Here is a 21490-nt window from a genome sequence, read left to right as displayed (position 1 = left end):
GGCGATCCGTCACTGGACGGGAAGACAGACAGATGGGCTTTGATTCCAGCACCGAATTTTGCAGAGCAGGGTGGCAAACCATGATTTTGCAGAGCAGGGTGGCACAGCAGGTTAGCAGAGCAGGGTGGCAAAACATGATTTCAATCACATGCCCCAGCTGGTTACTGACTGGGTTGGCGGCGCCCAGAGAAATATTAAAACCTTCAGAATCAGGTCGTCGAGATGGAAGCCTTCAAAACCATCAAAATACTGTCAGCTCATTGATCATTTTCACTTGTGAAGCCACTGGTGGATGAAAAATTATGTATTTAATAAAAAATGAAGGCATAACTGATCGAGTGTAAATGTATGAATAATTAAATGAATGGTTTTGACCTGGTTGGCTTGTTTTTCGATGTATCCAGGGTAAGTTATATCTTATCTGTACTCTGGAACAGGCTTTCCCACATACTGGTGATGTTTTTCTAAGCACTATTTGCATTGTGGATTGGTAATATATCGCCATAGCGATTCTCTATTTCACACACGCCAGCAAAAACAATCTGAGAAAAATATTAAAAATAATTCCAGCGATACGAGTAGCACAAACATTTGTACAATAATAAGTACAGAAAAGCTCTGGTAGCGAAAAACCACAATGGTATGCAAAAACCACTAGGACCATGCGATAAAGTAATCAAAACGTGTTCACTGAGACTCCTGTCACCATGCTCATGCTAATGTGAGTTCTGTTCCCTGCCATATTAAATCTGAGGACGAGTTCAGGCATACACACGATGCCTACGGGCTTCTGGTAATACAGCGCCGGTCCTGAAAGGAGCCCCTCAACAGACCAGAAGGTCATACAGATCTAGGTCAACCAAACATGTGTGGTCAGAGGTGCATTTTTGGGTGTGGCGAACCAAGCCTTTTTGACACCTGTAACAGCATTATAAATGTAGGTTTAGGGGGATTTTCTTTCTCTAGTGTTCAAGAAAACACATGTGTCTTCGACAGGAGCGAGAGTGAGAGAAGAGTGTGTAGCATATAGGGCTTAGGAGGCAAATCTTTTCTGCCCCGAAGGAAGATAATTAATATTTCACAATCACCGATTTCACTGTGGTTTCAAGCCCTGTTAAACAAGTGCTGGTCCCTTTAAGATTCTTGCAGGTTTTTGCGATGTCATCCTCACTGACTTAATTTCCCATTTGATGTTGCCTGGAATCAGTCACTTATTCTAGAATGATGAGTCATGGATTTAGAATTTATGGAGAACTACACAAACTCCACAAACTCTTACATGCCACACATTCAAATACCTTTCTCTCACGCCCTCTCTCTCTCTTTCTCTCTCTCTCTCTTTCTTTCTCTCTCACTTCCTCTCTCTCTCTGGGTGCCTCTCTCTTTTTCTTTCTCTCTCACTCCCTCTCCCTCTCTCTGGGTGCCTCTCTCTCTCTCTCTCTCTCTCCACTGCAGAATGAGAAACCCTCCCTACCCTCCCAAGCTCCTCTAGGCCGAGTGAGAGACAAGCCAGAGATAGGGCCACAAGCTGAGGTCCAGCTTGTGATTTTAAGAGCCTAACGACCCAGCGATGACCAGTGAGAAGAAACCAAAGGAAGGAAACCGGAAATATCCTGTTAAAACAGTTTAAAAATTCTTCAGCCAATGCCACTTAGAGCTGATTGAGAAACCGTTTTTTTATTTTTTTATTTGTTTGACTTTCAAATGCCTTTTTTTGTTGTGTGAGTGTTGGTTGAAAGGATTAAGCCATGGAACTGTTGCCAGGGGCTTTGTAGCCGAAGCGAAAGAGACCACAACAGGGTTGAGTTGAGCTTCACCTCAGTGGATGTACACACACGTTTTTTGAAATCCTAAATCGGAATCTACCACACACTACTTGTACACTCTTCTTTCTTTCTCTCTTACACGCACACACACACACACACACACACACACACACACACACACACACACACACACACACACACAAACACACACACGCATACACTATTGTTTCTGGATTCGATCGGCTTATGTACTTGTTCCTTTTTAATTGCTCCCAAGCCTCTAAGCAGCACTTGACTCCCAGCTTTTTAAGGAGCTAATCCTGTCTGAGGATAATGCATTCCAAACGGAGGAATTTCAACAGGGGCGGATCACATCTCACACAGAGAAGGGGGGTCAGTCTGGGGTGTGTTTGCTTATGGAGGCCCATTGGCCAGAGCTCCGCACACAACAGCACAGCTGATACAGGAGCGGGTCCGTCCCAAGCCCGGCCCAGGTCAGGCCCAGGTCCGGCTCTGACCTGGCACAGGGCCACTGCCGCATCAGTTGGAGTTTTGGAGCCTGTCGGCTAGTCTGACCCCACTCCCCCAACACACTGCCATAGTTTAGATATCTAATCAGTGCCCTGGAAATGGATGTTGAAAGACTGTGTGTGTGTGAGAGAGAGACAGGAGGGCCTCGTGTAGGGGGGTGAGCATGGACAGATTAAATCAAGCACTGCTGCCAGTTTGTAGTCAATTCAAATTAGTGCAATACCCGACCAGTGCACTGTTACGGCTACGCAGCTTTTACAAGTGAAAATGATCAACATGAGGCTTCACAGAAACCGTTACAAACAGATGATGACAAATATACCAAAATGTATGCTTTACTTTTTCCAGACTCTTTTCTGGTCTAACAAAATAAAACTAAACCAACTAAACTAAACCAATCAGGGTACAGGTGTTTGATGGCTACATAACATACAACAGCCTTTGGTTAGCTTTAGAAAGGTGGGTCAGAGTTCAACCAGAAAGCCTTGACGAGCAGATTATTAAAGGGCAAACTGGTTCTGTGATGTTTTTTTGACAAAACTCCACACCCCAAGCCACCTAAAGCTCACAGGAAATGTCACTGAAAGACTTACATCTCTTACAACTGGCCTGCTGAAAGTTCAGCCTTCCAGACAGTATTAAAAAGATTTATAAGTGATGTGTTAACTTTAGGTAGCGAGAGACTAAAAGGTCTCTCTCTCTCTCTCTCTCTCTCTCTCTCTCTCTCTCTACACTTAGTTTATATGTAACCTTTATAGTAGATGCAAACATTCATAAGGTTTCTACTTTGATGTGTGACTTTCTCCCCCCACACACATTCTTTCAAAGTTGTGTATAATGAGTTTGCTTTCTCGACATTTTGACTGCCTAATCTTTCTCTATCCAGACACACCACCAAGCCTTGCCCCGCGGTGCACACGTTCCTCCCACCCACGACAGGCATCTGCGCGTCAACACAAGTTGCACCGGGTTCCTTTAATTTGTTCCTCTGAGGTGTTCTGCGGAACGGAACATCCAAACCTCTTAGCCTTAGTCAGGGACAATCTTGTTCTTGCTTTTGTTCTGATAAGTGAAGATCAATGAAGTGTGTGAGAGAAGTGAGAAATCTTACATGACAGTCTGTCTTGTTTTGTGCACATGGTCTCGCTCTCTCTCTCCCTCCCTCTCTCTCTCTCTCTCCCTCCCTCTATCTCTCTCTCTCTCTCTCTCTCTTTTTCTCTCTCTCACCCAGTCTCTTCTCTCTATCTCACTCTTGTTTGCTCAGACCTTCATGCTCTGACCACATCCAGTCATGGCTATGCAACTGACACGTACACTGCTTTAAGAACCTATTAAACCTCTCTCTATATCTTTCTCTCCGACTTCATCTGCACTTTTTGCTTAAGCAAATAATACACTTCTACAACATATGTGACTCATGCTCCTAGTCTACTGTGAAACAGGATAAACAGGAGCCCCTGAAAAGGGCAAAAAAAGGGAAAGAAGGGAAGCATATTGAGATCGAACACCTATCCCTCCCCTCTTCTCCTCCTCTCTCCCTCTCTCTCTCTCTCTCTCTATTTCTCTCTCTCTCACACCCCTGGCTCCTCCCTCGGTGTGTAGCTACGATCCGGGGTCTGCTTCACCCCTCCTTCAGAACCAGTTATCAGTGGGGTGGGGGGCAGGAGCAGACCTGTGCACGGGGACACCGTGTGCCTTTTTGGAGCTCAGGGCAGGCTTCCACACTGTGATTGTCTGTTAGCCAATGTGTCTCTTAGCCTGTGTGTCTGTTAGCCTGTGTGGCTAGCAGTGGTGTTCCAAAGTGGGAGGTTCTCGTGGTGGAAGTAGCTGCACTCTGCAAACACAGCAACAAACGTACCCTTTGCTTGCAGTAGTGTGTGAGGCCAAGGAGGAGTGGGGGTTTCTTTACAGTCTTACGGGGGGAAAAAAGGGTCTTCAGTTTATCCACATAGAACGTCTCTATAGTTACACAGAACTCTCCAATATAAAATGTTTACGGGACTCCTTTAGAAGCCTTTGGGACAATGTGAAGTCCCTTACCACCACCGCAAGGAATTGACCATCTTGTCCTGTGTGCGACTGAAACTACTATGCAAAAAAAGGAAAAAGGTGGTCGGTGGAGCCTTTAAGGCAGAGAACAGTGCACCACTGCCTGGGCTCTGCTACAGTGGCTGGTCTCACAGTGGAGAGCATCAATCAATGCTTTGCATAAGGCATTACCACAGCCAGAAATCTACACTGATAACAGCTGTCTATCTGGGCGCAGCTTCTGTGTCCCACATAGGCTGTGTGTGTGTGTGTGTGTGTGTGTGTGTGTGTGTGTGTGTTGTGTGTGTGTGTGTGTGTGTGTGTGTGTGTGTGTGTGTGTGCGTGTGTGTGTGTGTGTGTGTGTGTGTGTAAGTGAGTAGTGAGTAGTGAGTAGTGAATAGTGAATAGTGAGTGTATATGCATGTGTGTGCGTGATTGTGTTTGTGTGTGTGTGTGTGTGTGTGTGTGTCAGGGGAGCCGTCCAGACACGTCCCAGCTGTTATTACAGGCGGGACAACTGAGACCGTGGCGCCTGTGGACAGCGTGAGGAAGAGCATGGGGGGGGGGAGTGGCAGACGCTGCAGACGCTGCAGACACATGCCTCTGTCCTAAACCCCTGCCTGATATTCAGCAGGTCGCTCTGCAGAGGCTTCTGTTGCCACCAAACAAATATTTTGTCTGTCGGCAAGAGGCAGTCCCATTGAGCAGAGAGAGATAGAGATGGAGAAAGAAGGAAAGAGAGAGAGAGATAGAGATGGAGAGAGAGGGAAAGAGAGAGGGAGAGAGAGAAAGACCATGTACATTTCTTTATCAATGCACTGCCACCAGATAACACACAAAACCTTCCGGTTTGTGTTGCTATCGTTACTCTTCCGTATTGCTTGTTACTAGGCATTACACAACAAACCATAATAAACATTATGCAATTTCCTTGCAAGCACTAAGGCAGCACTATGTGTCAGAAGTCCATATGTGTCTTGAGTTTCAGAATGCCTCTCTTTCCCAGAGAATTCAGGGAAGGGTTAAGGTCTTATGTAACAGCTAACCACAGCCAGTTAAACAGTGAAACTGCTGTAAGGGAACTCCCATTTGCTCATACGTGCCATATCTGACATGAGTCAGGGAGTAAAGCTTGAAGTTGCGTCCTCTACTGGAGAAGCCGTGCTGGTTTGGAGAACGTGTTAACTTGCATTCGGCTCACTTCTGCCACCTGGTGGTCATCGCAACACATACAAACTCAAAACGCTAACCAGCTATGTCCATGGCAACTACGGAGCCAAATGAGAATACATTTGTGAGATTATTGACATCCTTCACTATACCTAATTGAATGAATGAAATACATTATAGTAAGATTAACAGTTTTTTTATAAGTAATTTAATATGGTTACATTTGTTGCGTTCCCGTTCAATAAATGACCAGGCTTTTGAAATGAATGTCCAAGACAGAGTAATACAGAGTTTCATGGGTGTAAATAAAATGGTAAATGGTTATCAGATGTCACATTTTCTTCATAAGTCACATATTTTAGATTCATCAAAGTTGCCACCTTTTGCTTTGATGACAGCTTTGCACACGCTTGGCCTTCTCTCAGTCAGCTTCATGAGGTAGAAACCAGATTCAGAGGAAGAAAACAGATGAAAGTGTTGTGTGACAAACATGCTTTTCTGTGTACTTGTGCAGCCGTTTCGCACTGATTAAGATCTCGTGATCTCTTGTGTTTGTACTCACAGTTAGCTCTCCTCCACATTTATCACTTTTCCTTTCGTGGTTCCGAGTTTTTTTTTCTTTTTCTTGTAGCCTTCCTTTGTAGTGTGTGAGGCCTTCACAAAGTCTTTTAAAATACAGAAGTCAGTGTGCACTAATGTCCAAAGGTTTATAGTGTTTTGTCCAACTGTAACAGACCAACAGTCCTGGCCGTCATCTAAAGAAACTGACAATCATTTATCCCTTCTAAGCTTGGTGACCCATGACCCAGTAGGCTGCAATTACAGTCTGTATCAAACAAAACAACCAAACAAGCTGTATGTTCTTTATTTCCTTTTTATTATATTTATATCTTTATCTTTGGCTCTTATTTACGTAAAGCACATTTTAAATGCCCCTGTGTATGAGATGTGCTATAGAAATAAACTATCCTCTGTGTATGAGATGTGCTATGTAAATAAAGTTGCCTTGCTTGATTTATGGCACCAGGGATATTAGATGGAAGTAAAAAAAACTCAGACCAGGTTTGGACCACGTACCTTTTCTGACAGCATGTCCCTTTTGGGCCTCCATACTCCAGGAGTCCATGCTCCTCCTACCGGTAGTGTTCCGACTCAGGGGCGGTGCCAGGAAGAGGAAGAGGTTTTTTTAACACCACACCCAAAGAAAAAACAAGCACAAGAGGAACAGGGGTCACGTTGGCTGCACTTGACTACTACGAGCGTCTCCTCACCCAGTCCTCTTTACTCATAATATTCACCTGTAAGACAGAAGAGCCTGTGTTCGTACAGAAGAATTACTCTTTTGTTATGTGCGCTCCTTGTTATGTAGTTCATAGATGTGGTGGTTGACTTATGTACAGAGGGGCTGGTTCTGTATGTGATTATCACTGTCCGTGGTCTGGTGCGTTTCGTTTAGCGACTGCAAGTCATCTGGTGTATTTTGTTGAGTGACAACCAGTGAATGAATAAAAGTATCCCAAATCAAACACAAAAAGGCTCTATGAAGTAGCAGTCAATGGCACCTCAGGTACAAAGATATTTAAAACACTAAAGGAAAGCACGTCTGTGTATCTTTGAGGGTTTAGATAATTCATAAATTCATAGTTTATAAATGTTTTGTGGACCACCAGCCTTCAGAGAGAGGGAAAAATAAAACAGGTTTGTTTATCATAAAGTATTTTAATGATTTCACATTAGCAATATTATTTACACACTAAAGCTCCGTGTTGACATTTAGATGACAGATGCTGTTCCCACACACTGATATTTGGTGTTGGCCTTCCTGTTATGTATGCGGGGCAGGTCGGTGAATTTCCATTGAGGCAGAGTGTGTTTCTGCTTTCAGATTTTACATTTGATGCAGCAGTGTTTTCTTAGTCCCATTCCTGGTTCAAGGTTGTCTTTGATGTGGGTTTCAGAGGTGAAATAATTATGTTTTCACTTTTTTCTTTTAAAAAAGAAAAGAAAAAAAGGGAAATACTAAACACTGTCTCTCTCAGAATCCTGGATCCCAGGATATTTTCTGCTGAACTTCTGAGTCCTCATAACAAACTATGTCGTCTCCGGGTTTGAACTCCACGTCCTCATCCAGACAGAGGCCACACTCCATGCCCGTCTTCACAGACTGGACGTCATCCTTGTGGTGCTTCAGAGCAGTAAGGGAGCCTGCAAGGGACAAAAAGGACATTATGAAAGTTTTGCCCTGTACCATTTAGGGAAATGTCTTTCCATGTTCTCATCATTTTCTAGATATATATACACTTGCACTTACAGTAGTTACATTCCTGCACTTTTTTTCTATTTTTTTATGTAAAATAGTATTTATTGTTACACTAGGTCTCTATTGCTCGTAGCTTGATTGTTCTCTCCCCTTGTACGTTGCTTCGGATAACAGCGTCTGCTAAATAACTAAATGTAAATGTAAATATACACACATGTGAGAGACAGAGAAGATGGGGTGATGGATGCCTTGCTTGTATGTCATGGCTACGCTACAAAAAGGCCAGCTTGTTGCCAGACGTGTTATTACTTAGATTTGATTAAGCATTTCTGTCAAAAACAATGGTACTGAACAACCATACAAGTAGTACAATACAAGTTAAGTGTCGGCACAACAACATCCATTTTGTACATCATATTAATGTGACGTGCGTTACAGCATTCATAGGTAAGCATTTACATAATATACAGTAGCAGTAGGAAGGAAAATGAAATGGCAAGTTGCCAGACGTGTTCTCTCCACAACACCTCACCTTCCCAGACTACATCTCGTCCGCGAGTGAGCCGGAACTTCATCTTTTTGTCCAGGTGACCTTTCTGGACCCTGCAGCCCGCCACAGGAACCTTCTTCTTCCCCACCGTCACGGTGAACATAGCCAACACCGACGCTTCCCCTGAGAGAGGCAGAGACGACACCAACAAATCAAGTCTTTATAACAAACGAAGCATATTCCATTAAAGAAGCGTGGCAGCTGAGGGAGAACAGGGGTTTTGGGAATCACAGGTTTCTTGGTTCAGCAGCAGGATGTGAGGTGTTCACTTTGAGTGTAGATCCACTGTCAAATACTCTCGTGTGGGGGACACAGGTCCATACAAATGCAGTCCAGTTTAATACTTAGTCTATACTAACTGGCTGGAGATTTGTGGGTGAAAAAGCACAACCTGCACCAAATATCCAACCAAAACATGATCATGTTTTCTAATGTGAATTTACCAATAACCTTCTCCTGGATGATTGGGGCTAGTTTGCTGCTCAGCTCTTCCTTCAGGTCATCAATGAGCTTGTAGATGACCTTATGCAGCTTCACGGGGACAGACTTCTTAGCAGCCATTTGTTGGATGGGCTTATTGGCCTCGACGTTAAAGCCGTATATTACACCTTAAAAACATACATACAAACACACAGACAAAAATGTACTTACACAGACACTGACATTTTCCTTTTTATAGCAGTGCAGTCAAAAAAAATTACTTTTTATAAAATGCATTTGATCGTGGATGTTGCATGGCTTTATTGGCCCCAACTTTAAAACTGTATATTATACCTAAAAAAACAATGGACGTAGACAAAGGTGTGCTTACACAGAGAGTAGATTTTTAAATGTTTAAATTTTTAAATTATTTTTAAATAGCAGTGCAGTCAGGAACAGTTTATCATGTAGCTATGGCTAACCTGAGAATGTTTCCGCCATGTTGATGTCATTCTCTGAGATGTCCCCGACTCCAAAGTGAACAATGTCCATTTGGCACTGGTGGTGGGCATCGTAGCTCTCCAGGATGTTCAAGATGGCCTCCACGGACCCATCCACGTCACCTAGCAATGAAAGGATAGAAACATAAACACTTTTTCTTTCCGTATGCACAGACACACAGACACACAGACACACAGACCTTTACTGACGGCATGGCTAGGTGCTAAGATATGACAGTATAAATAATATTGTTATAGATGTGTGCCACTGATTGTGTGTGCACATACACACAGACACACACACACACACACATACACACACACACACACACACACACACAGACACACACACACACACACACAGACACACACAGACACACAGACACACAGACCTAAACTGATGGCATGGATAGGTGTTAAGATATGTACACCTACCAGTATAAATAATATTGGTATAGAGGTGTGCCACTGACTGTGTGTGCACATACACACAGACACACACAAACTCACACACAGACACACACACAGACACACACACACACAGACACACACACACACACAGACACACAGACACACAGACCTAAACTGATGGCATGGATAGGTGTTAAGATATGTACACCTACCAGTATAAATAATATTGGTATAGAGGTGTGCCACTGACTGTGTGTGCACATACACACAGACACACACAAACTCACACACAGACACACACACAGACACACACACACACACACACCTTTAATGATGAGTGGCATGGTGAGCTGGTCGCTCTCAGTCTTTTCGCTGGGCCTCTGGGACATGCGGTGCTTGTTGGCGCGGTACATGGCCGCCTTGCGTTGCCTCCAGCTGAGGTGCGCCAGGCTCTCGCGCTCACGCCGGTAGCTCTCCTGGTGCTCGCGCGTCTTCACCTCGATGGCCTGCTGCTCCTCCTTCAGCTTGTCCTGCTCCTCCGCGTACGCCCGCCACTCCACCACCTCACGCGCCCGTTGCTGGACAGGAGGAGGAGGAGCAGAGGAAGAGGAGGGTTGAGGACAAGTGGTGAGGATGAAATGATCGAGGATGAAAGGAGAGGAAGAGAAAGAGAAAAGAGTCTGAGTATACGGCGGTGGAAAAGCTGGAGGGAGAGAGGGGTCTAAAAGATAGGCAAAGAAGAGGAGAACACGGAAAACATGGAAAAATGATGGGTGTGAAGAAGAAATGAAAGTGAGTGCATTTGAGAGGGGTTTTCCTTCACCATGTCTGAGGAGGGGAGAGGAGAGGACAAAGAAGGAGGAGAGGAGTGCAGGAGGAGTATGAGGAGGGGAGAGGAGAGGACAAAGAAGGAGGAGAGGAGTGCAGGAGGAGTATGAGGAGGGGAGAGGAGAGGACAAAGAAGGAGGAGAGGAGTGCAGGAAGAGGATGAGTAGGAAGAGGATGAGGAGGGGAGAAGAGAGGGAAACAGCGAACAGGGAGGAAAAGGGTGAGGTCCAGGATGAGGAGGAGAATGACGGTACGGCGAAGAGGCAACAGAGCGATGAGGAGCGTGAGAGGGGAGCAGAGGAGAGGGGAGGGGAGGAGAGGAGAGGAGAGGGGAGGAGAACCAGTGGGTTGGGGTGCAGGGAGAGAATGCAGGAAGAGAAATTAACAGATGACAGGGAACAGGTGATAGAGGGGGACAGAGAAGACGAGGAGGCACGGACAAACGGGGGTCTTCCACTGACATCACTTCCTTCCAAAGGCCTCACCTCTGACTCCACCTCCAGGATCTCCTCCCCGGCCGAGGGCAGCTCCTTCCAGCCCACGATCTGCACCGGCGAGCCGGGCCCCGCCTCACTCATCAACTGGTCGTTCTGGTCGAAGAGGAAGCGCACCTTGGCCCAGGTCTTACCCGCCACCAACGTGGCGCCTCGTCGTATGGTGCCACGCTGGATGACCGCTGTAGTGACAGGTCTGAGAAAGGGGGGGGGGGGCGGGAGTATTGATGAGCCACCCCTCACATCATGCAAGTCAATTAAGGTAAGGTAAACACTAAAAGGCAGCAAAAAAATCAAACACACAAACAGAAAACGCAGGTGACTAAACACAGATTCACAAACACAAGGAACCACATCAAATAGAGACCATTCACCCATTCAGGGTTCATATTTAAACTGATGGTGAGAGGAATTACAACAATGGACTGGTTAATAGATAAAAAAAAACAAAGAAAAACAATGGACAATGAAATAAAATGCAAGAGGGGAATGAGAGGAGACGCGTACCCTTTGCCCTTGTCGGTGCGGCTCTCGACGACTGTGCCCTCCACCAGACACGAGGGGTCTGCCTTCAGCTCCAGCACCTCTGCCAGGGTCACGGTCGCCTCCGCCAGCTCCATCAGGTTATCACCCTGGAAACACACACACACACACACACACACACACAGCCAACAGTGAACATTTCATACACATAGCGGCTCGGACCGAGCCATGAACAGTCCTAGCCAAGCAACACGGTGCTTCAGGAGCACAGAAAGGAGGGGTGTAATTTCATTGGCTGTTGTGCAACCGAATCGTGGACTGCATCTTTAATGAAACCGGAGCTACCATAAGGCAAGGGCTGGCCAGGGCTTCCTACCTTGAGAGCTGAGACGTGGATGGCCTGGACGTCTCCTCCGTACTCCTCGCAGACAATGTCATGGGCCAGCAGCTGCTCCTTGACGCGCTTTGGGTCCGCCTGAGGCTTATCGCACTTGTTCACCGCCAGGATGATTGGCACTGCGGAGACATTAGCGCAGACATTGCTGTTTAGTTGGTCCATGTTGTTCAGTTGGTCCACATTTCCAAATGCTTTTACCAACAGTTAGAGCTTAATATATACATTGTAAATGTTTACATACTTATTCTATCACAGACCTGATGTTGTTCAGTTGGTCTACATTTCCAAATGCTTTTACCAACAAGTTAGAGCTCTCTTAACTGGAGCTGAATGTCATGTCAACATAGACACTGTAGATGTTTACATACTTCATTCAATTTGTAGTCTTTAATACAACAAGTCGCACACACCTTTGGCTGTTTTGGCATGCTGTATGGACTCGATTGTTTGGTTCATGACCCCGTCGTCCGCAGCAACCACCAGGATGACAATGTCGGTGACCAGGGCGCCTCTCGCCCTCATGGCCGAAAAAGCTGCATGACCCGGGGTGTCGAGAAACGTGATCTTCTCTCCTGAAGGCAGCTGGACTGGAGAGAAAAAAAATCAAAATACATAATGATACATGTACTGTGTGCTTAATGCATGGATAATGAAAACAACAATATATGCTGGTAACATGTATAAAAAATTATTAGAAAAGAATTCAAAGGCATCCAAATGCGCAGTGTCAATAATGTGCAAATAGGTGCCCCGAATCGTGCCCTGGAATCGTATGCTGTTTAATGCTTGTCAGAAAACCAAAAGTGAACAAGCAAGAATATCTTTGCTTTGCCTAAATTGGTTTCTACGAACAATAAAAACAACCAAACTGGTCTGAGATGCTAGTACAGAGCAGTGCAGTACTGCAAACAACAATGTCCAACAACAACAACAAGCAACAACAACAACAAATACCATAGACTGATCAATTTGTATTTGTAGTTCTGATCTATGTCCATAGACATAACTACAAATACTATCATAACTATCATTACCCAGAAAGGCTCCTATGTGCTGTGTGATGCCCCCGGCCTCCATGGCTGCCACCTGGGTCTTGCGCAGGCTGTCCAGCAGGGTGGTCTTGCCGTGGTCCACATGGCCCATGATGGTGACCACTGGGGGGCGACTCACCAGCTTGGCAGGGTCTCCCGGCGGCCTGGAAACACCCAGAGGAAAGAGATCATCATAACTAGATATGCATTTCCTGAAGGAAATACCAGTGCATGCAAAGGAAAAGTAGAAGTGGTTGCTAGGATGTTGCCATGGTAATTGAGTCATAATAATAATGATACATTTTATTTCAGGACGGGCACTTAGAGGGGCACCTCGAAGGAGGGCTGTTGGCCTTTCCATGGGAGGCCCCACAGCTGTGGGAGGGTACGACCCAACATATAAATTGTGAGAAGCCCTGAGCAACTATTAAACCAAAGAATGAAGCAGCCAGGTGTCACTATGTTCAGTGAGCACGTTCAAAATTCTGTGCATACAAGAAAAAGCAAGCCCTTAAAGAAAATGCTAAATCCAACAAGTAAACCTTAACTAAATGGTACAGGGTGTAACTTTCATAATGTCGTTTCTGTCCCTTGCAGGCTCCCTTACTGTCTCTGGGCGTCTTTGTTCTCCCGTACTTTGACCTCCGCCAGTCGGGCGTATTTGTACTTCATGCCGGAGCGCTTCACCACCTCCTTGATCCACTTCTCCTCGAGGTACGCGTCTGGCTCCAGGTCGTCTATGTCCACCTCTGTGTTCAGGAGGGCCTCGTATACATGATCTGGCCAGGGGGAAGTGGGGTAACGTTAAAGCAGCAATCCAGATTGAAGTTCCAAAACTAGTAAACTAACTACCTAAAAGGTATGCAAAAAAAAACATGTAAACACCACATACAGCCCAGCTGACACTGATAGAAGCTTGCCAACACACTAACTGGTGTCTTTTGGCAGTATAGCTGGCAATGTCATGCGTGTGAAAGCTTTTCATCCATTTTTGCAGGGTGTTCCAGTCCGTTACACAGAACTACATAGGGCATAACTTGGATGGCTAGTGGGGAAGACACAGGTGTTTATCTGTCCTTCACATGACCAAATGCTATTAAAATGAATTTGAGGATGGTACCAAAACTAGTCAAAAAGTGTCAAATTGTTGCATAGTGTTACTTTAAGCTTCTGTCATTTGTTCAACCCAAAGATTTGATATGCCAGCAGTGCCAGTGTGTGCTGTTAATATCAGTATGACGGATTCTTCACTTTATTCCAATGTATAAAAAATGTTGAGTTAAAGACTCAGATGTTCCAGTTCCTTTGAGGTTTTGGAAAAGTGAAGGACATGCATTGTGTTCAAAAGGTTTTTCAGATATCACTGCACTTAAAACGACATTCAGACAGCAAATAGTTGTGAGGAAGAACATTGCTTTGCACAGTCACAGTTCTTTAACAGATGAATGTGTGCCTGCACTGACGTGCCTTACCAATGTCTTTATTCATAGCCCGGGCCAATTCAGACACGGTCATGTGCTGCTTTATTTCCACCTCCTGTTTCTCTAGCTTCTCTGTTTTAGTTGGTTTGGGATGGAACTTCTTGCCTTTCCCATGAGGTGGTTTACCCTGGGATCATGATCACAACACACACACACACACACACACACACACACACGCACAGGCACACACACACACGCGCACACACACACTTGGTTTTACACTTTCAATTACTACATTGAAGGACACACCAGTCTTTACGGTTCTCAGGAGATAAAATGAGTCTCTCCTTCTATTTCTACTCATGTCCAGCTGGTCATGCAGGTAGGGCCTACCTGCTTTGCTGCTAGATAGCGAGCCTGATAGCCAGTGAACGGGGGTGCGGGGGTCCTGTTCGGAGAGAAGGCTGGATGGGGCCAGGGGGAGAGGGCTACCTCTGGGCGCGGTATCAGGATCGCCCTCCTCATCAGAGTAACCATCCTCTTCATCACTGTGCTGATGAAACAGAGAGGATTTGGCTAAACGAGTAGAGGCTTTGACCTTAAGTCAGCGTTGATAATGAACTGTGCACACGCAAGAGATTTTTGTAATGTGAAACAACATGCTGTATTTGAAAAGACGTTCACATGAAAAGATTAAAGTCACTTAATGCTGTTAAAAGCAGATTATCTTAAGTAGCGTGCAGGTTACAAAGAATGGGACCTCAGTTGTCAGCTAACAGTGAATGGCATTTGTGGTTTTGATCAAATGCAAACAACTTCGGGCAAAACGATAACCTTAACTAAACCGTATTAGACATGTGTTACTTGTAATGAACTCAAAGCTGGTAGCTACATGAACAAATCCTGACCAATGTGAAAGCAAATAAAGATGTGCTTTGGTGACAGGAGGTGTACTCCATCCTCGGGTTCATTAATTATATAGAAAAAAACTCACTTCAGACTTGTATGGACCTTAAAGAACGTGTCACTCCATGTTCGGAGATCCGTGGGCTGACGAAAATGTTAATAAAAGTAAATGTGGTATAGATCCACCGGTTTCAGATGTCATCGTAAGGGCGCCGCCATGACACATCTCCCACAATGCTATTCGGTATCACGGAACGTCATTCTAACAGACTGTTCAGTACAGAGGATCTTTAGTGTTCAGTGTTGACCATCTGCTTGGTCTGCCTGCCTGTGGAGTTATTGTGTGTTTAGGAGCATTAAGTTCCTTTCGCACTGAATTAATCATATCCCTAAAGAAAGAAACATGGAACCTTCTCCTGTTACCGCAGATACAGTAAGCTTTTATTTGATTAGTCATAATAAAACGCGATGGTGTTTCTTCCACTGCTTTCTGCCGAGCTCTCACATTACTTTACCAATTAGAGCTGAACGTAGATATAACTTTGAATTGATTAGGGTTTGATGCAGATGTTAAAGCAGCATTGCGGAGTTTTTGTTTAAAACTAGCAAGCTACGTAAAACTCCTGCAAAACCTTGAAATCCACCACATACAGCCCAGCTGGCACTGTCAAAAGCTTGCTAAGATGCTAATGGAAGTCTTTTGGCGATGCAGTTGGTGTTGATGTGCTGTGAAGGCATTTCTTACATTTTTCGCGGGGTGTTACGACCACAAAACTACATAGTTTATTTCATGGACGGACAGCTAGTGGGAGCGAAATGTGTGTTTATATGTCCCTTAAATGACCACATACCATCAAAATTAACTTGGAAGACAATACCGAAAGTAGTTGCCTGTGAAGACATACCCCAAACGCGGCCAATTGTTGCATAATGTTGCTTTAATGAGCAATGTATTTATAATATTGTTAATCACCAACCTATAAGTGTGTTTGTTAACCTTGTATTGTTAGCATGATGTAGGTAAGATGGACGCTGACCCCAACCGGGATGAGAACCAGCATATGCGGGTGTTGCTTCTCCGGCTGGACAAGAGGCTGGTGGAGTTGAGCCAGGAGATGGGCGTCCAAGAGAACATCAACAGAGTCCTGAGGCAGGAGGAGCGGGAGCTGGAAGAGAACCTCGAGGAGAGGGAGAACAGACTCGCTGAGGCCCACGAGGTAGACAGACATCAGAGGGAGAAAAGGGGAGCAGGATCGCCCTTACACACAGCGCAAACCCCCACAATACATGCTAATCAGCAACGTGCATTCATGTAATGTTACATTTATGGCGAAGCATCCATAGCGTTGCCAGGAGGTCACCAGTTTAATACTGTGCAGCCTGTGAGCAATGATATGATGTGGCACTTTTATGTACACAGTAGCCATTGTAGCAATGAGTTTGTAACAGGGCCTACTGCTCAGCACTCTGACAATGTGTTCCTTTGACAGACTATCAGTAGCCTGCAGAGAGAGAGGGAGAATCTGCAACGACAGCTTCAAGCAATACATGAACAAACAGAGACAGAAAGCAGGTATGATTGAGGCATCCACCCACACATGTACGTATACAGAAAGACAGACATTTATTTCGGTCTGTGTTTATTTCAAGAAGTGTCATCTTTTCTTACTCTGAAGTGGGGGTCACATGGACCCACAAAAGCCTCACAGGGGACCACTGTAGAAGTGTTTTCTAATTCTGTGGGAACCACTAATCATAACAAACCAATCTGCATAACTACAGATGGTTAAAAAAAAGGTCTAGGCACTATTCATTGTTCCTGTTCTGTTTCAACAACAAAGCCCGATTTCAACACAGCAATACCTAGATATTACTGACTTTGTCATTCTTCAGTCAATGACTTTGGCTGCCTTTTCACCCCTTAGAAAGCATCAGAATGAAATGCTGATATGCTCCCCGTCTTCTCAGCCATGCACGGTCAACAGCGACACTAAAGACAAGGTATTCCACCTCCTTTCTTCATGTTGTCATTCTGCACCACAGGGTCTTGATAAGTACGGTCTTCACACTACATACTTTAGAGAAAAATAAATAAATACAAAATTAAAAAAAGGAATAAATGCTTGACATTACATTGATTAATCACAAAAGCCAATGCAATGTCATTACTCAGGCCAAGTGTGTGTTAGTATTCAGTCAGTATTCAGATTTCAAAACATCTTAAGCCTTTTATATGCATGCTTGTGTACTGATATTGCCGTCACTCTGTTTTTTTTAGGCTTGTGCACATTCGTCAAACCCAGCCGCTCTGGGCTCTGTGGTGTCCAGTTCCACAGTCCCTGACACAGAGAGTTCACCATGTCCAGCCCCTCCGAGGATGGCCTCGTTATCAGTAAGGCTGGTGGACTGCCGGGCCAAACTCGGACCAAACGGATGTCTTAACGTGGCACAGTGAAGCCATTTGGTTTGTCTGAACTGAGGGAATGTCTTTCCTGGGATGCAGAGAGACAGAGACCCGACCCTGAGGAAGCACAGCAGAACCAGAAGCAGTGAGACGGTCCAAGTGGGTGTGGACCCGTTGCTGACTGTGGTTCTACTTTACTCACTCTCACAGAGGAGAACTAACAAGCAGTGTTTCTCATGTACAGCAATGTCACTTCAGTTCCTGATGTATGAAATCAAGGGTGTTTCCCATGTACAGCAATGTCACTTCAGTTACTGGTGTATGAAATCAAGGGTGTTTTGTCATGTACATTTCAATGTCAGTTCAGTTCCTGATGTATGAAATGTAGGGCGGTGTGTAATCAGACCATTTTGAATATAATTCATTGGAGAAGATTTTTAGAATCTTGACAAGCCGGTGTCGACTGTGCCAACAATTTGATGCTGCTCTTGATGACATGAACATGAGTCATGAAATAAACACAAATAAAATACTTTCTGATGGTGAATGATGAGTCTCCAGTGTCTTGTCACATTCCTTGAAACACTAACCACAAGCCAGAGCTGCCCTTTATTAAAATCTCAAGACATTAGACAGGCATTACAATTAGTTGACTTGCCATTACAAATCATGGCACCATTATTTATTTATTCTATTATGTTTCCTTTTCCTCTGCAGCGTACAAATAGTTAACTTTTAAATCATTATCAACAGCAAGTTTAAGCAGGAAGAGGTGTCAAACAGACAAAATAACTTGAGAGTCTCTGGAGTCTAGTTTTCAAAAGTTTCATCGAACAGTCATTTTTTCCCTGTGGTGTACGGGAAAATACCATCCCGACACACAGCAAATCCTTTTTATACAACCCTTGTGTCACTGACACTTCTGACTGACTCCTCTCACCCTCCAGACATTTCAACCAGTCTATGTGCTGGCTTCAACAGTGCCTTCTCCCTGCGCGTGCATTCGCATCTGGTGTGACTGCAGGGTCTGCACGTAGCCAAAAGTCTGGCCGCACACGGCGCAGCTATAGGGCTTCTCACCGGTGTGCACCCTCTGATGTGTCTTGAGCACCTCCGGCCGGGCAAAGGCCTTACCGCACAGCGAGCACAGGTGTGGCCGCTCCCCCGTGTGCCTGAGGTGGTGCTTCCGCAGCGTGATCCTCTGGGCGAAGCTTTCGCCGCACTCCGTGCACGTGAACGGTTTCTCCCCCGTGTGCGTCCGCCGGTGCGTCTTCAGGTGCTGCGCGCAGCTGAACGACCTGCCGCAGTCGTGGCAGAGATACGGCTTCTCTCCCGTGTGCGTTCTCTCGTGGTCTTTGAGTCCCGAAGTGTTACGGAACTTCTTGTCACAGTACGAGCAAGAGAGCGACCTCTCGGCCGCGTGGACTACCTTGTGTTGTTTCAGCTCGGCCGTGCTAGGGAAAGCCATGTCGCATTTAGAGCACGTACTTTTATTTTCTTTTCTGTGGGTCACGATGTGTTGTCTGAGAGACGTCGGTGAAGTGAACGTGTCCTTACAGTGTGGGCACGGCATCGGTGTGTCCGTGCTAGCGTGGGACGCTAGGTGCGACACCACGCTGGTTTTCTGTGCGAAGGTCTTCTCACACAGGGTGCAAGCGTAAGGCCTCTCTCCCGTATGAATTCTGTGATGCACACTGAGGTGACTGAAGGTGCTGAAGCGCTTTCCGCACTCGTTGCACTTGTGGGACTTCCGATGAGACGACGACTTTCCGGCTTCTTCCTCTTCCACTTCCTGCTGACAGCGACGCCTTTGTGGTGGACTTGTTTGCGGAGAGGTCTTTCGGTTGTGCGTTCTCTGGTGCGCTCTGAGCCCTGTTAATTTCCAAAAACTCTTATTGCATATACCACAGGTGTAACGCCGTGTCTTGACCACAATCTTCTTGTGTTGCCATCGTTTCTTGGATGGTGAAGGGGAATATTTATCCTCAGAGTAGGACTGAATGTCTTCATCTAAAACACATCAACATACACAAATACCAAATGATTGTATCATTTATCAGGCAAGGCAATTCGTGATAAGAAGTCCATATGTATAATAAGGCAGTTATAGGGTATGTCTATATGACCTGTGGTCTATTCATGCTGAGATTGTTTTGTTTAGTTTTTTGCATCCAAACTTACTTTTGGGGATGTAGTCGCTATCGCCATCATTGTCTTCATCTCCTTGAAGATCTTCTTCAGGAGCCTGTCCACAGTAGTCCGCCTGTCTAATGGGCACCTCCTGTAAAGACCTCTTTCTGGTGTCAATCACAGATTTGGGACACTTAGTGGAACTGGGCTCGGAGGTACTTGATATGGACGCGGTAGGTGGGTTTGTGTGAGCCTTAAAAAAATAATAATAATTATACACACACTGTAGAAAGAAAATGGTAACGGGCAAAATGTGTTAGCATGTTGATGAGAGTGTATGTACCTGAGTCTCGATGTCATCATCACTTCTTGTGTGGGGGGCCTTTTCCAGTGCGTCCTGATAGTTTCTGTAATGGACAAGAGGGGATGAAAAATTAGCCTTAGGATTTAAACTTCACTTTTAGTGCTTTGACCAAAAGTTGAATAGCATGGCCCATACTTTACACAAGTTTAGTTTCCAGCTAGCAAATAATACATAAGTACTTTTTTTTCATACCTTTTCTGCAGCTCCACCTGTTCTCGCAGAGCTCTGATAGTCTAATTAGAAAAAGAAAAGCTTAAAATTAACCTCCATGCAGACGGAGCGAAATTAAACATACTTTGTCATCTCTTTGTCACCTTATGTGCCTCTTTAAGTTTATCCTCCTTCTCTTCCAGCCTTTTCTGGAGGTCTTCAACTTGCAGCTTCAACCGCCGGTTAGACTCGACCTGGTCCCGCAGAGCACTCACGAACTCCACTTCCCTCTCCCTTAACTTCAACAAGTCTTGTAATGCCAAATTAGGTCCATCACACTGAAAATGAAGACATATTTCAGTAGATAACACTTATTTTAGAGCCAGGGAAGGGGTGGAAATGCCCGTCATAGCCTTTTCATTTCGATTCTATTAGTAGACCTAGCTAGGGCTAAGATTATGATTATTCTAGCATTAAATGTTGTTATATAATGGAAACAGATTTTACGAAACTTACTGCATCCATGGCCGCTGTCCCTTTTCTCATATCCCCAACGAACAGTGATTTAAATTAAACTTTCTTAAAACTAACGTTGAACTCCATATTAGCCCGAATTCGTATTTCACTCAACCGGGAATGATGAGTAAGACTGAGGTCGATTCGTTGTCAGTGCAAGCTATTGCTTGATCACATACTTTTATAGATGTTTCCTGATCGAGTATGTTTCTTGTTGATGTTGACATACAGATGGCTAGATAGCTTATCAGTAGTGGAGAATATCCTTCCTCTTCGTTTCTATCGAGAATTAGAAAAAATGTAGTATTCATCAGTGCCCCACGTGGATGGGGGTGAAAAAACAAGCAAAAATCCACAACAAGGGATTTCGGAACAGGGCGAGTGGCCTTCTCTCTAGGTTTAAAAATATAAATGTTTTAATTTGCATAGACGTGTGAATGTTTCTAAATGAGTCAGCATTCTTAACTTCCTTTGAGGTGCACTGTACATGTGATCCGCTACAGGAGCCGTTAAAAATTCTAGGTAGTCAATCTTGAGCGTCTTATTTTTTTTAAATATCTAATTTTTAAGCACAAAATCAGTTACATATCATTTGTGTTATATATAAAATCATATTATTATTAAGAATAATAATACTAATAACAATAATAATAGTAATAATAACAACAACTTGATCGATGTCAACAGTGTTAGTACTTTTCACCAACAAGCGTTACTGCATGCATTTTAA

The 21490-nt window shown here is 44.7% G+C and overlaps 2 protein-coding genes across 3 annotated transcripts; both read right to left on the bottom strand.

Moving 5' to 3' along the window:
• Positions 1-7194: 7194 nt before the first annotated feature.
• Positions 7195-15452, bottom strand: mtif2 (mitochondrial translational initiation factor 2). 2 transcript variants are annotated; one of them, XM_012823664.3, is made up of 14 exons: positions 15285-15452; positions 14684-14843; positions 14342-14477; positions 13477-13648; positions 12873-13033; positions 12249-12425; positions 11818-11957; positions 11466-11590; positions 10950-11154; positions 9962-10214; positions 9208-9348; positions 8749-8913; positions 8288-8428; positions 7195-7700 (listed from the first exon to the last, which is right to left on the bottom strand). In XM_012823664.3, exons 2-14 carry the CDS (start codon positions 14834-14836, stop codon positions 7531-7533), a joined length of 2139 nt encoding a protein of 712 aa, XP_012679118.2. In that variant the 5' UTR covers positions 14837-14843; positions 15285-15452; the 3' UTR covers positions 7195-7530. The 2 variants fall into 2 exon arrangements, with proteins under 2 accessions (XP_012679118.2, XP_031418151.1); XM_031562291.2 differs by having other exon boundaries at positions 14684-14838.
• Positions 15453-18168: 2716 nt separating this feature from the next.
• LOC105896814 (gastrula zinc finger protein XlCGF26.1-like) lies at positions 18169-21485 on the bottom strand. The gene is made up of 6 exons (XM_031561773.2): positions 20761-21485; positions 20409-20582; positions 20287-20327; positions 20074-20137; positions 19782-19983; positions 18169-19610 (listed from the first exon to the last, which is right to left on the bottom strand). The coding sequence occupies exons 1-6, from the start codon at positions 20788-20790 to the stop codon at positions 18562-18564; spliced, it is 1560 nt and encodes a 519-aa protein (XP_031417633.1). The 5' UTR covers positions 20791-21485; the 3' UTR covers positions 18169-18561.
• Between the last annotated feature and the right edge of the window lie 5 nt (positions 21486-21490).

This window comes from Clupea harengus, chromosome 24 (assembly GCF_900700415.2).
Source record: "Clupea harengus chromosome 24, Ch_v2.0.2, whole genome shotgun sequence".
Classification (NCBI taxonomy): Eukaryota; Metazoa; Chordata; class Actinopteri; order Clupeiformes; family Clupeidae; genus Clupea; species Clupea harengus.
Note: the sequence above shows the minus strand (reverse complement) of the source record. Positions and strands in the feature narration are given on the sequence as shown.

Bases quoted from the DNA above. Each gene is read 5' to 3' on its own strand.
- mtif2 (XM_031562291.2), bottom strand. The intron at 14,478-14,683 runs GTAGGCCCTACC...TCATGATCCCAG, and splicing joins GCTATCTAGCAGCAAAGCAG to GGTAAACCACCTCATGGGAA. The intron at 13,649-14,341 runs GTAAGGCACGTC...CCCCCTGGCCAG, and splicing joins GGCTATGAATAAAGACATTG to ATCATGTATACGAGGCCCTC.
- LOC105896814 (XM_031561773.2), bottom strand. From the start codon at position 20,790: ATGAGAAAAGGGACAGCGGCCATGGATGCA. The intron at 20,583-20,760 runs GTAAGTTTCGTA...CTTCATTTTCAG, and splicing joins GGACAGCGGCCATGGATGCA to TGTGATGGACCTAATTTGGC. The intron at 20,328-20,408 runs GTGACAAAGAGA...TTTTCTAATTAG, and splicing joins AACTTAAAGAGGCACATAAG to ACTATCAGAGCTCTGCGAGA.